This window comes from Grampus griseus, assembly GCF_964374135.1.
Source record: "Grampus griseus genome assembly, chromosome: 2".
In the NCBI taxonomy this organism is placed as follows: Eukaryota; Metazoa; Chordata; class Mammalia; order Artiodactyla; family Delphinidae; genus Grampus; species Grampus griseus.
Genome location: NC_139018.1, coordinates 111,234,562 through 111,248,866, shown reverse-complemented (window position 1 = coordinate 111,248,866; position 14,305 = coordinate 111,234,562). Strand labels below are relative to the sequence as shown.

The window sequence follows — 14,305 nt, the reverse complement described above, 5'->3', positions numbered from 1 at the left end:
ACTATGTTCCTGGGGTGTTGGGGGCTAAGTGCTCAGTGTGAGCCAGAGGTTTCTACCCCAGTGGTGTTTTCAATCTGGGCAAGGAGAGAAAAGTTAATCAAATGATTACACTAGTTAATGTCTGGTTTCTTGAGTAAGTACAAGGAAAAAAAATGAGAGTTGTGGGGGAGAGAATGAGCTTGTGTCTGGGCACCTGACCTGCTAAGGATGCGGGGCTGGGGAGGGGGGCTTCATGGAAGGTTTTCCCGAGAAAGTGATGTGGGACTTCTGCTCTAGTTTTCACCACACAGGCCATCCTACCCTCTGCCTCAGCTGTCTCCCTTGCTAGAAAGGCCAGCCTCCACACCCATGGGTTTTGGTCCAGGGCCTGATTTAAAGCTTATGCAACAAATGTGCATTGAATTTAATTGTCAGTGGTTAGAAGCGCTGGGAAGGAAGGTGGCTAGGTTCCAAAGAAGAGCTTCACTGTTATGGTAACAGTGGGCACAGGGTCCTCCTGCATGCTTTGGAATGCCTCAGGGGTGGGGGGTGGACAGCGTAGAGGTGGAAGGGGGATCTGCATTTATTCCAGGGCCAGGAGAAGCACTGTGGCCTTTACATTCCGAGCCCCAGGGTGCAGGAGAGCAGGGGGTTGTCTCAGAATGCAAGCTGGACGGACATCCACTCCCCTTGGCCAAGGGAGACCCGAGTCATGGCCCGTGTCCCTGAGTCACCTTAGGTACCCCTCTGAGCTCTCGGAAGCTCCTTCCTCTGGGACATGAGAATAGAAGCCACTCTTCCTGAACAGACTCTGAATTTGGTGGTAGTGGTGGTGTGGAGGCAGGCGCTCCACTGGTGAGGTGGTTCCCAGGAGCGGTTCTCTGGAATTTTCTCCTAAGGCAGAGGTGGGATGGAGGCAGAAGGAGAGATCCGGAGCGGCGTCGAGGCCGCAGCCCGCCGCCTGCCCAGGTGGCAGAGGGGCCGCGACTGGCCCGCAGCCAGAGCCCAGCGGTGTCCGGGCGCCCCTCCCCGCCGCTCGAGCCCTCCCACTTCCTCTGAAGGAGCCGCGGCTGTCAGGGAGCCGGGCGCCGCGCGCAGTGCAGGCTCGGGGCGCCTCGCAGAGGAGGCTGTCGCTCTGGCTCGCCGCCCCCCGCCGCTGCTCCGCACCGCGCCCCGCCGCCGCGCCGCGGACCATGGACCTGACCAGGGGCCTCCTGGTGGCGTGGGCCCTCAGCCTGTGGCCAGGTACGTGCCCCCTTATACCCCCCCCCTCCGCCTCCGGGAGCCCCTCCCTGACCCGCCGAGGCCTGGGATACAGCTGCCAGGAGCCGGTCGCGGTGCGCTCCCAGGGTCCGACCTCGGCGGCTCTCGGGGACGTGGGTCCCCCGGGAACTGGCTGCAGTCGAGCGACTCCGCCAAGTTCCGCGCTAGAGGGAGGCGCGCGGAGGCGGCCAGAGGCCGGGACTTTGGTGGAGTTGAAGAGACTCGAGTTGAAAAGCGCCGAGGGCTGGTGGCCCCGCCGGGCGCCCTGCTTACCTCCAAGCGCCCCGCCGAGCTTTCCGCGCCGCCGCGGGGGTCACTCGCGGTCCCGGGAGCGCCGAGGGCGCGCGTCCTGAGCGAGGGAAGGGGTCAGGGCGCCTGGAGAAAGCATCCCTAAGAGTGGAGAGCCTGATGCGGCGGTCCCAGGGAAGGGGGGGGTGCTGGGGGAGAGCCGGGAGCCAAGAGCCGCCCAGGGTCCCTCGGGCCGGAACGGAGCGCAGCCTTGAGGCGGTCGGCGCCCAGGCTCTGGTGAGCCGTCGCGGGCCTAGCGGAAGGCTGCGGAGAGCAGCTCGGCAGTCCAAGGCTCCCGAAAACATTACCTGACCCTCGAGATAGGGACGGGGCATCGCCCCCCAGCCCGCGCTCAGAACTGTGCGCTCATTCAATAATGCGGGGAATTCCGCCATCGCTGAGACGTGCGCCGCCGCCTAATGCACTCCAGGTGTCGCGGCGCGGCGGGGACCCCGTGCCGGCGGGGCGGGCGGCCCGGAGCGAGAGGCCAGCCCTGGGCTATCCTCACTGGGGCACCCGGCCCGGGAGTCCCCACACTCCGAGTTCCGGCGCGACCCGCCACTTGGTGGCGGCGGCCAGAGGCGCTGTTCTACGGATCGGGAAAGCTTGCGGGACCCCTCCTTGCCGTGGCCGAGTGCTCTGGCGGGGACCAGCACCTCGGAAACTGGCCGAAGGGCCTAGCCTCCCCTTCTGCGTGGGCTCCAGGACTGGGCTGGGGCCAGTAGTAGGAGTCAGATGCGGTGGCAGGGGGAGAGGCGCCCTCAAAGAGCACAGGTGGAGATCCCCCAGCCCAAGCAAGCTCACCCAGTCCAGGGGTACTACGGGAAACAAGTGCACCCAGCGTCGGTCTGTAGTGGAGCTTCTGGGAGGGCCTGTAGTTGAAAGGGGCTGTGCTGGTGGGGTTCAGTTCAGATCGTAGAGTCACAACTGAAAACAAACATTGATGCTTTAAGTTGGGGAGGAGAGAGCGTTGGGGACAGTGGGGGAAGAGCTGCGACCAGGCCAGCATATATCTAGAAACCGGCTGCCGGAGGAGGTGATGAAGCCCTCTCTAGGTCATGTAGGCAAGAGGGGGAACTCTAGGAACTGCCTTCAAATCACTAGGAGACCCAGCCATAGAAAAAGGGAATGCACTCCTGTGTGACCCCAGATATGTGGCCCCACCAGAACTTGAGTTGAAGTGGCTGCTTTAGGGGCTAGAGACAGTCCAGACCTCAAGGGGCAAAAGCTTTGAAATCAGACCTGGCTTCCCGTTCTGGCTTTGCTGCCCACTAGCCGTACAGCCGTAGGCGTGTTATGCAATCTCTACAACAGGTATCCTCCTCTGTGAATGGAAATAGATATTCTGAGACCATAAAGCTGTTGGCATGATTAAGTCAGGCTGGCCCTGTAAGAAAAGTTCTTAACACAGGGCTTGGTACACAGTAGGGCTGAATCGGTGGTTGATAATGATAAAACAGGGATGGAGGGGGGTAAGGGCGTGCAGTGAAGGACAGGGACAGGATTTGTGACTCAGAGCTCCCTTCATATGGAGAAAACCACTCCTGAGTTATGTCTGGTCAGTCTGAGCTCTTGAAATATGGGATTCATTAAACATATCAATCAGTGTTGGAACAACATCTGCCTGCAAGGAACTGGGGGTGGGGCCCAAGCACGTATGCAGTCAGGGCCCTGCCTGTAGCTGAGAACAAGGTGAGACCAGGGAAAGCTAAATAGAAGCGCTGGGGAGTGAATGGCACAGAGAAGCTAAGGGCTGCAATTCGAACAGGAGAAGTTCAGTTCCACTTGAATAAGGCTTCCTGCAGGAGGAGATAGCATTTGGACTGGGCCTTAAAGGAGTGTGTAGAGTGTGGCTAGACCTTAAAGTGGGACTGTTTGTACATTAGAGTGTTATTTCCTGGAACTACAGTAGTTAAAGAACAAAAAGATGAATATTTGAAAACCACAAAGATGACTGTGGTCAGTAGTGACTCTGGAGATTAGAAGGGTCACAGAGGTCATTGGGTCCATTCCCCCAGCTCCAGAGCAGGACTGATGTTGATGTCTCATCTGTGCATCACACGGATTCAACGTGAGGATTATCAGGAAGCTTGCCTACTGGTGATGGCACAGTTTGGCTGGGCAGGGACTTGTCACAGGCCACGTTGGTGGGGGAGTCCTCATTAAGGCCATTATGAGTTCAGAGCCTTGATCTTTCCAGAGCTTCTGCTGCAGGCTGTGAAGGGTGATGAGATGGGCAGCACTATCAAGAAAGCCAGAAAAAAAGTAGACAGGTCCAAAGACTTCTATAGCTGACGTTCAGAGAGAACAGACCCATTGATCAGAACTTGCCTATTGTAATGCATATGATTAGGAAAAAGAATATATATATGTATAACTGAGTCACTTTGCTGTACAGCAGAAATTAAACACAGCATTGTAAATCAACTATACTTCAATAAAATTTTTAAAAATAAAATAAAATAAAAGTGAAATCCTCCCAGTTTGGAAGCAGAAAAAAAAACTTAGTCTTTACTGAGCACTTGTTACCTGACAGGTGACATAAAGACACATAGGGAGATCAGACAGAGCGTGGGGGTGAAGGCCCTGGGGTTTCACTGCCTGGGATGGGTCTGGCCTCTGCTAATTGGGACTCTGTTTCCTTGGCAAGTTACCAACCAGCTCTGTGCCTCAGTTTTCTCATCTGCAAAATGGGGATGATAACAATAGAACTTAAAGAGTATCCAAAGATTTATGATGTATATAAAGTACTTGGAAAATTGCAGGCACATATTGAGCATTTAGGAGTTTGTCTTTCTTCTCCATCATCATCATCATCATTGCTCATTACTGGCCATTGAGTAAGGGATCTAAGTAAGGATGCAGAGATGTAACCTTCATACTTCATACTCATAAATAAACCTAAACTTTCCTAATCCCTTCTCCCAAAGGCCTGGCCCAAAATCTTGGTCATAATGGGAACTCAGGGTTTTTTGTTTTTGTTTTTGTTTTTGCCATTGAGGCTGTCTTGAAGTCAGTATGATCCTGGCATGAGTGTTTTGTGTCGTTGGAGAGAAGAACCATACCACTCCCTTGTGTGTCCTTGTGGGTGGGGGTCTTATTCAGCAGAAAAACCTTGTATGGAAAAGGCACAGTACTGGGCACCACAGGTGTGCAAAGACTAAAAAGACCCAAGTCCTGCTCTCTAGCTTGGGAAGAGCAGGGAAGGAGATAAAGTTTGTCACTTTGTCTCCCCAGTGCCAGCCCTGCTGGGAGCTTGTCAGCCAAGCCTATCAGCCGTGGAGCTTCTGGACCCTTGCACAGGCAGACCCTGGGGGCCCTAACAAGATGAAAATGGAATATGACCCTCTTTCTTCTTATTCACCATGCCCCTATCTCTACCCTGCAGTGGATCCCCCAGAAATGGGATGTCTATCCCCTCATCTAGACATCCTCATTGTTCCCAGCCCACCCACAGGGCTGTGGGTCCTTGAGAAACTCAGACAGCAGCTCACCTTCATTTTGCCCTCTGTGAACCTCTTTGTCTCCCCTCCTGCAGTGACAGCTTCCTCCAGCAGCAGGGACTTCCCTTCCATCCTCTCCCCTCATTGCTTAGGACGGAACTATGGTCTTAGCTGGCCTAGCTTGGCTCTTGCTGTATAGAAGGGAGTTTTTGGAGAATTAAAAAGCCCTCTTTTCTCTCCTTAATGCCTGACTTTGGAGATTCTTGTTTCACCATAGGCTTCCAGATCTTACATTGTTCTATTGCAGTTGCAAAGAGAAAGGATCCGTCACCATCCTCCCCAGGTAGTGACAGCCTCTGGCCGGCTCAGGGAGGGTCAGCTACAAAACAAGCTTTAAACATGCACTAACACATTCCAAAAACGGTGTCTTGTCTGGCCCTCATAGCTTAATGCCCCTATCCCAACACCACCGAACCGTGGGCTACCCTCAGGAATTCATAGCCATTTGAAACTATTTCCCCAAAACGATTATGAGCTCCAAAGTCACCCACACGCCCTCAGTGTGGAGTGCTTGCTCTAGAGAGCTGTGGTCCAGGAAGGAGGGTCCCCATCCCCCAACATGTAAATCCTGAGTGTACCAATTCTTAGTTGAGAGCTCAGAAGGTTACCAGCCAGGGGAGAAGGGGAGGAGACTGGAGTCAGTCATCTCGTAAGCCAAAAATAAATAAGCTCCCCCAAAATTCCATGAAGGGTTTTCATACTCTGTACTTATGACCTTCACGAGATGAATAAAATTCCTCCTGGAGAAAGACGTCAGTGTGGTCAAACATGCCCCCATCTCCACCCCCACCGCCTCTATCCCAAACTTCCTCCACCTTCGAGCTTACTGAGCTGGAGTGATGATCATTACGTGTGTGGCCTGGGAGCCCAACTGGATTCAAATCCTTTCTGCTTGGGTGACCCTGGATAAGTCCCTCTGGGCCTCATCTCCTCATCTGTAAAATGGGTAGAATAACGACTTCACAGGCTGATGTGCGCTTTAGATGATCTCTACGTGGTTCACTCATATCAAGTGTTTGGAACAGCATCTGGCACCCAGTAAGCCCTCAGTGCCTGATACCAGGCGCTGCGTCAAGCATCTTCTCACATCTCAGCTAGGCCTCGCCATGGAAGTCACTACAGCAATCACCAGGTTACATGTGAGAAGTTAAATGGTTCATCCAGGGTCATGCTGACTGATTAAGAGGCGATGTTTGGTGTTTGCCCTTAATCCACGCATAATGTCTCTTCAGGAGGGCACAGAAAGATGAATAAGATGCCCTTGCTGGAAGATACTGTCTGCAGGGAAAATGAGATCTGTACGCAAATGGCCATCCTCACGTGGGCACGGGTCCAGGAGAAGCAGCTCTCTCCTTCAGACTCAGCTAGACAGCGATTTCCCACTCAAGGTGCTGGCTTGGTGAGAAGTGGTCCTCACGCCCTGCCTTTTAATACGGGAGCCTCTCTCCCTCACTTGCCTCCCTGCTCGGGGCCGAGTGGGGCTCTACCATCTGCCCCCAAGTCCCAATATTCTGGGCCACTCTGACTGTCTCTCCAACCTCCTCAGGGTCTAGGCTGGGCATTGCTCTCCTCCCTTCCCTGCCTCTGCTTCCCCTAATCAAAACCTGCTCTGAGCTCCAGGCCTAACGAGTTAATTCATGCTGCACAGCACTAATGAGTGATGACATCTTCATGTGTCCTTCAAAGTGATTTGCATTTTAACTGGGCTGTGCCTTGAGCCAAAGGATCGAGGGGCTAATGATGGAATTTCAGATACCAGGACCTGAAATAGGTGAGACCAAAAAGTTGAGGCAAGGGACCTGCCTGGCCTGGTTCGGCCCCTTACCCCACTACTCCATCGCCGATCAGATGGGTTCCACCTGGGCCCTTGTGATGACGGGCGGCATCCTGTAACATAGAAGAAGCCAGTCTGTGGCTTGGGTGATGCTACCCTAAAGCGGGCAGAGGTTTTTCCACGTGGCATGTGGGGTGAGTTAGGCAAGTTGCTATAGCAGTGTGCTCCAGGATTCCAAACAGGATGACACAGAGAAGGGGCTCCTGCCTCCGTAGCTGGGGCTGACAGCTTTCTTCCCCCAGCGGCATCACCCAGCTGGGCCAGGCTACAGGAATCCTGACCCTGCAGATTTCCAGGACCTGTTTCTTTGCAGACTGGGCCTCAAGAAGGCCATGGAAAAACCATGAAACGAGTAAGTGGATGCAGCTCCCAACAGTCTGCAAAGAGCGCTCCCGGGTATTTGTTCTGTCAGTCAGAATAGGCCAGGTGAGGTCAGAGGTCCTGTCGAGGCTGGTAGGTCCATTAGATAGAGGGGGAAACTGAGGCTTTTCAAAGTGAAATGATTTCCTGTGATTTCCCCAAGATCACATAGGAATTCAGGGACAGATCTTCTGGCCAAAGAGGAGATTAGAAACCTAGTTTGCTGCACTCGTCAGAGGAACTTACGGAGCAAGCAGTGCTTCGGCCAAAGGAATGAAGTTCTAATGGTAGGTTTTCTACATCTGTGGCAGGCAGGTAGGACAAGATCATTGAAATCATTCTCTGTAGACCACTGGGGGTGTCTGCAGTCTCCACCGCCTGTCCTTTCTGTCTTGCCCATCCCCAGGCCCTCAGACTACTGCTTTCTCCTACTGCCAGGAAGAAGACCACAAAGTGAGGTCCATCTCCTCTCCTTCTACTGGAATTGCTCTTTTCCTGGAGCTCATAGCCTCTCATATTTGGTGACTGGTGGCAACCATAAGGTCCCATAAATAGTATGTAGACAGAGCTCTTCTCTGAGTTTATTCCCACCACTTACCACATATGCAGGATCAGCTACATAATCTGTGGGGCCCAGTGTGAAATGAAAATACAGGGCTCCTTGTTTAAAGACTATTAAGAATTTCAAGGTGGCCATGGCAGAGCATTAAACCAAGCGGGGGCCCTTCTGAGTGTGGGGCTGAGCAACAGCTCACAGAGTTCTCCCTGCAGGCTTGTGAGTTGGCAAGGAAGGCGCCAGGATCCCTCTTGACACATGAAGAAACTGTGTGGCTCGTCCATTTGGCCAGTATGTACTGAGCACCCACTAAATCTCAGGCATCTCCAGGTTCTGGAAATTCCAAATCAGATGAGGCTCAGCCTCTGTGAGGGCAGGAAGGCACAGATCACACATGGGCTGCAGGGCCCATGCAGAGTGCTGGTGTCCGTAGATGCAGGGGTGCCCATAGAGCAGTTCTGAAGGCACACAGCCAGGGCTGTGGAATGATTTTTAAGCCATGGAATTCAGAAGATGCTTCTGTCTCCAGTTACTGCCTCAAGACCCCTTTGAGAACCTTTGGGGGCGACCTTCAAGCATTTGATGCTGGGCTCTGGAATAGCCCTCTTGGCGAAAGCAAGAAGCCAGAACTTGAAATGCTGGCCTTTCCACAGCCACGGGTATTGGTGCTGCCGTGGTCCTGCTGGACGAATCCTTCTAAATAGGAGGTCACTCCTCGGGTTCTTTACCTGCCCGCTTCAGCCTCCCCTCCTGGTCTGCAGACAGTCAGCAAGTCCAGTGGTCCTCATTCATGGGTGAACAAGAGGATTATGGTGTAAAACAAAACTTTTCACTGACCCCACCAGAGCACACCATCACTCTCCATCATGGGGCCTGGCCTTGGCTTTTTTTTTTTTTTTTTTTTGTGGTACGCAGACCTCTCACTGCTGTGGCCTCTCCCGTTGTGGAGCACAGGCTCCGGACGCACAGGCTCAGCGGCCATGGCTCACGGGCCCAGCCGCTCCGCGGCATGTGGGATCTTCCCGGCCCGGGGCACGAACCCGTGTCCCCTGCATCGGCAGGCGGACTCTCAACCACTGCGCCACCAGGGAAGCCCAGCCTTGGCATTTTTTAAAGCTCCCCAGTAATTCTAATGGGCAGCCAAGGCTGAGACTCACCGGTGTCATCTAAACCCAATCCCCAGTCAAGCAGAAGAGGAAACACTGTCCAGGGAAGGGAAATGACTTTCTCAGGGTCACAAACAGTCAGTGGTGAAACCAACATGTAACCACTTGTCCTGCTTCCCAGGTTTCCAGCCCACCTCTCCCGCCTGCAGTTTCACAGGATTCATAGCCAGGCTGGGCTGGAGACACAGCGTGGAATCAGAGTTTGAGAGGCTGAGGCACAAGGGGGAATTTGAGATGGGAGTTGGTATTTGGAGGGTTATTAATTTAGTGACCTTGTCTGTGTCCCCCACAAGGCCATAAGCTGTTGATCACTGTGTGACCCCAGGTGGGACAGAGGAAAGCCAGAGAGGGGCTATGGGGACACCAGTTTAGCTGAGGATCCTGGTCAGAACTGCTCACAGACAGATGGACTGGCACGGCAGGAGGTGTCCAGCAGGGGTTAAACAGAGCCCATCAGGGTCATTCCAACCCTGCGATTCTGGGCCCCACTGAAGCTGTTGTGAGTGTTCAGGTGAAGAAAGCACCTGACTCAGGACGGGGACTGTCAAAGAGAAGCCCAGGTCAGGTGGGGAAGGGATGCTCCATCAGGAAAAAGAGGACAGGCTTGCCTGGGAGAGGCGGAGCAGGAAGCCCCTGGGACCAGCCTGAGGCCCAAACTCCCTCCTGCCCCCATCCACCCAGACCTTCCTCTATAGCAGACAAAGTGAGGCTAAAACACAAACTGAGTGTGTAGTCACTTCCCCTGCTTAAAACCCTCAGTGGCTCCCTATTGCCTTAGGTTGAGTCCAGCCTCTTTAATAGAGCTCACCAGACCCTGAATAACCTGCACTCAGGACTCCCCTCTAGCAGCACCATGTGCATGGGCACGTCTACACCCCTATGGCAGCTCCACTAAACTGAGCTTCTTAGTGTCTCAAACGCACCAGCTGTCTCTGTGCTTCACTCACATTGTTCCCTATATCCCATTCGACCCCCTCCTTTCTCCTGGCTGTCTCTCACTTATTCTTCAGGTCTTCCTCCTGAAAGCCTCACCTGACTCAGTCAGACCTTGGATCAGTTACTTTTGTGATCTCAAGATGCCTATACTTCTTACAGTGTTATACCCCATACACAACACGGTATTATAATAGCCTGGACAGCTTTGCCCACTGGACTGGAGCAGGGACCACATCTCCTATCAGTCTCTGTATTGCCAGCTCTCCCACAGTGCCAGACGTAGTACTGCTCAAATAATATGTGTTGAATGAATGTAAGAACTGTCTAAGTCAACAGAAAGATATTTAAGGGCAAGATAGATGTCTTATGTTTCTTTGCAGATGCACCACCAAGAGGTCCCAACACAGTGGCCTGTATTAGGTGCTGTGCTAGGGGCTCTGAGGGATAAAAGTTAAGAGATAAGTCCGGTCCTTCAAAGAGTTTATGGTCTAGTAGGAGAGAGATCTTTGGATAAATAACTAATACAGGGCTTCCCTGGTGGCGCAGTGGTTGAGAATCCGCCTGCCAATGCAGGGGACACGGGTTCCAGCCCTGGTCCGGGAAGATCCCACATGCCGCGGAGCAACTAAGCCCCTGTGCCACAACTACTGAGCCTGCGCTCTAGAGCCCGTGAGCCACAACTACTGAGCCCACGTGCCACACCTACTGAAGCCCGTGCACCTAGAGCCTGTGCTCCGCAACAAGAGAAGCCACCGCAATGAGAAGCCCGCACACCGCAACGAAGAATAGCCCCCGCTCGCCACAGCTAGAGAAAGCCCGCGCGCAGCAACGAAGACCCAATGCAGCCAAAAAAAATAAAATAAAGTAAAATAACTAATACAAGGGAGGAAGTAATAAAAGCTGTAAGAGAGCTACAGATAAAAGACCCTGGAATTTGAGAGGTGAAAAAGAGATGATTTGTAACTGCAAGAAGAGCAGAGAATATATCTGGGGAACAGACTGATGTTTGGTTGGCAGGATGCTGGAGTATGTGCAGAACTGCAAGAATGGAACATGGGCTGAGGCCACTGAGAGAGGACCGAATGCCAACTAAGGCATTTGGATATAGCAGATGGGAGCCACTGAAGGTTTTTGAGGGAGGGTAGAGCATGTTCTAATGTATGTTTTGAGAAGCTCCTTGGCGGGGCGGGGTGGGGGGATATGGGTGTAGGTTGAATGTTACAGGACAACAACTAGAAGCAAGTGGATTGCTCAGATGGCTACTGCAGCAACCCAGGCAGGAGGATGCCAGAGCCTGATGTAAAGGTGGTGAGAGGAGAGAGGAAGAGGGAACCTGTGAGGGGCAGAATGGAACATCCTTGGTCAGGGAAGGAAAAGGAGAGAATATAGAGGAGGCGGGGTGTTAAGGACCAGGAAGTTGAGTGGATCCTGGACATGTCGACTTTGCGGGGCTCTTGGGCAGGTGGAAATGTTGGCTGGGAGCTTGGAAGCGAGTCTGACTTGGAATGTTTTGACTGGGAGCCTGTCACGTATACATGCTTAGTGGCACGCAGGCCTGAGAGAGAGGGAGAACCCGTGGCATGGTCCCTCCTGTCCCTCTATCCCCTTTCCAGGCCCAGAAGCAGTGATTCATGCCCCAAACTTAAAGAGAACCCAGATTCTGATTTTAAAAGCCTTTCAGAGCAGAAGAAACCAACGGGAAGGCCAGGCCAGACCACAAGCCAAACATCAACTGTGGAATGTGCTTGCTAATGACGGTGAGGCCAGCCAGGGGCAGACATGCTGGCCGGCTTGCCAAGAGGCCCCTCCGGTTGTCCGGAATATGTCAAAATGGTCACCGAGATGGTCCCTGCTCTTCCCTCTCTCTTCCGTGTGCATCTCTGCATTTGAGCACATCTTAAAACTAGCCCCTCCCCCCACCCCCAGTCTGTAAGTCGCACTGGTCCCCATGATCCTTGCTGTGAAAGCTCTGGTCTGCCATTGTCTTCCCACCTCTGCTCAGCCCGGAGGACTAGGACCAGGAGACAGGCAGGGGTCTGGGGGCTGCTCTGGGGGTGCCCAGAAAGGCTCCCGTGGCTTGTGGCAACCAACTGGTCTCCCTGCATCCGCCCTGTCCCTTGAGCTCCTGCACCCAGTAGCCAGAGGGATGCTGCTTGAATGTGGATGGGATCATGTCCTATCCCTCTGCCACGAACTCTCCGGGGCTCCCCTTCTTCTCTGGGTGAGAGGCTTGTGTGATCTGACTCCCCTGCCTTTTCCACCTCATCCTCTACTCCTCCCCCACTTGCTGCTTTGGCTCCACCCACACAGTTTCCGGAATGTTCTTCAAACATACCTGGCGCCTTGGGCTTCACACTTGCTATTCCTTCTGCCTGGATGCTCTTCACCAAAGAGCCTCTCTCGCTTCCTTCAGGTCTTAACTCCAACACCCGCCTCTCATGGAGGCCTTTCCTACACCCCTAACTAAAATGTCAGCCTCCCCTGCATGCACCCCCTTATATAAATCCCCGTGCCTGCTTTAGTCCCGCTGGGGTATTTCTCACTAGCGAGCATTATTACCAATTTTCTTTATTCACCTTGTTTATTGTCTGTCTCCTCCAACGGAGTGTCATCATGAGAGCAAGAATTTCTATATGTTGTTTTACGTGTGTATCCCAGGGTCCAGAGCAGTGCCCAGCCAGAGGAGGCAAGGAATAAGTAGTCGTGGAATGAATGAATCAGTGAAGACCTCCCCCCAGCCTGCAGCAGCCTGAAATCCCATTAGTTAATCCCCTTTGAGATAAGTATCACCCTCTCCCCAGTCACCTTTCTTAGGATACCAGTCCCCTAGGCGTTCAGTCCTGACACTTCGCAGGCCATTGGTTAGTAAAGCCTTTCTTTCCGGACAAGAGTGTGGTGGTAGTTGCTGGCGGGCTGCTGAGGCGGAGGAGGGGATCTTGAAGGGAGAAGGGCCTTGAAAGGGGCAAAGTGTTCAGAGCAGGCAGCCCAGGCCAGCCCAGCTGGCCCCATGCTGTTCAGTGTTATTTACTGTGACTCAGAGAGGACACAAGGAGACATGGGACAGACCTTGTTTTGACACAGAAAAAACCTAGGTATGTAATGGACTTCCCAGGGAACAGCGGGGTGGAGCAGAAGTTTAAAATGCCTCGTTTCCCACAGAAGGGTAGTGATTCAGACATCCTCCATGGACCGCAGAATGTGGATGTGTCCTCCGGTACCCCAGAAGGAGCTGGGAGTGCCCAGAGAAGATGGCAGGGGCTGAACAGTAGACCCCAATGGTGGACCAGGTTATGGTCCAATCCCTGGGAACCACCAGACCAGATTCTGCCCTGGTGACTGGGGAGATGACAATAAACCCATTGTACATGTGGGGAGACTGAGTCTGAGCCCAGTGAGGTTCATATTTGGGGCATGTAACCACTGACTTGAGGTTTGAATACCGGCCCTGGCACTTACTGTGTGACCTTGGGCAGCTCACATCCTCTCTTTAGAATGTATAATGGGAATTATAACGCCTACCTTGTAGGATTAGTATGAATAAATAGAAATAATACTGATTACCAAACAACATGTCTGGCAGGGATGACGTGCTCAATAAACGTGTACTACTTGCTAACAGTCATTGGGGGCTTCCATGAATCAGGCTTTGTTCTTTTTTTTTTAATAAATTTATTTATCTATTTATTTTTGGCTGCATTGGGTCTTCGTTGCTGTGTGCGGGCTTTCTCTAGTTGCAGTGAGCGGGCTTCTCATTGTGGTGGCTTCTCTTTGTTGCGGAGCACAGGCTCTAGGCGTGCAGGCTTCAGTAGTTGTGGCACGTGGGCTCAGTAATTGTGGCTCACGGGCTCTAGAGCACAGGCTCAGTAGTTGTGGCATACAGACTTAGTTGCTCCGCGGCATGTGGGATCTTCCCGGACCAGGGCTGGAACCCGTGTACCCCTGCATTGGCAGGCGGTTTCTTAACCACTGCACCACCAGGGAAGCCCCAGACTTTGTTCTGAGCACTCGTCTTCTCAATAATCCTAAAAGAGGGGTGCTGTTATCTCCCTCATTTTAGAGATGAGGAAACGGATGCATGTCGTTAAGTAACTTAGCCAAGGTCACCAGGGTCATAAAGTCACAGCCTGGGATTGGAACCCAGGAGGTCTGACTCCAGAAACTGCAATTCCCAGAGGTCACGTGACTTGACTGAGGTCTTGCAGCTGCCGATAAAAATGAGATCCAGACTCCAAATTCAGGTTTGATCATCTCCAAAGCCCATCTTCTTTCCTGCTTTCCCTGTACTGCTCACACAGCTCTGGCCATATCTGTGTAACATCTGGAGTACTTTCACTTAATAATTTTCATTCAACTGACTTTAAATAAACTCAGTCTTTTCACTTACCTTCATCGTAAGCAATAATTGCTGTGAAACCTAAGT

At 52.8% G+C, this 14,305-nt stretch overlaps 1 protein-coding gene across 2 annotated transcripts in view; it reads left to right on the top strand.

Moving 5' to 3' along the window:
- The first annotated feature begins 1,104 nt into the window (after positions 1-1,104).
- ITGA11 (integrin subunit alpha 11) overlaps positions 1,105-14,305 on the top strand; it is a 124,491-nt gene continuing 111,290 nt past the window's right edge. Inside the window, exon 1 of one of the 2 annotated variants that reach the window (XM_082648660.1) lies at positions 1,105-1,224. In XM_082648660.1, coding sequence (XP_082504786.1) covers positions 1,173-1,224 — 52 coding nt within the window. In that variant the 5' untranslated portion in view covers positions 1,105-1,172. The remainder of the gene's footprint in view (positions 1,225-14,305) is intronic. The other variant, XM_082648661.1, reaches the window with a different exon arrangement.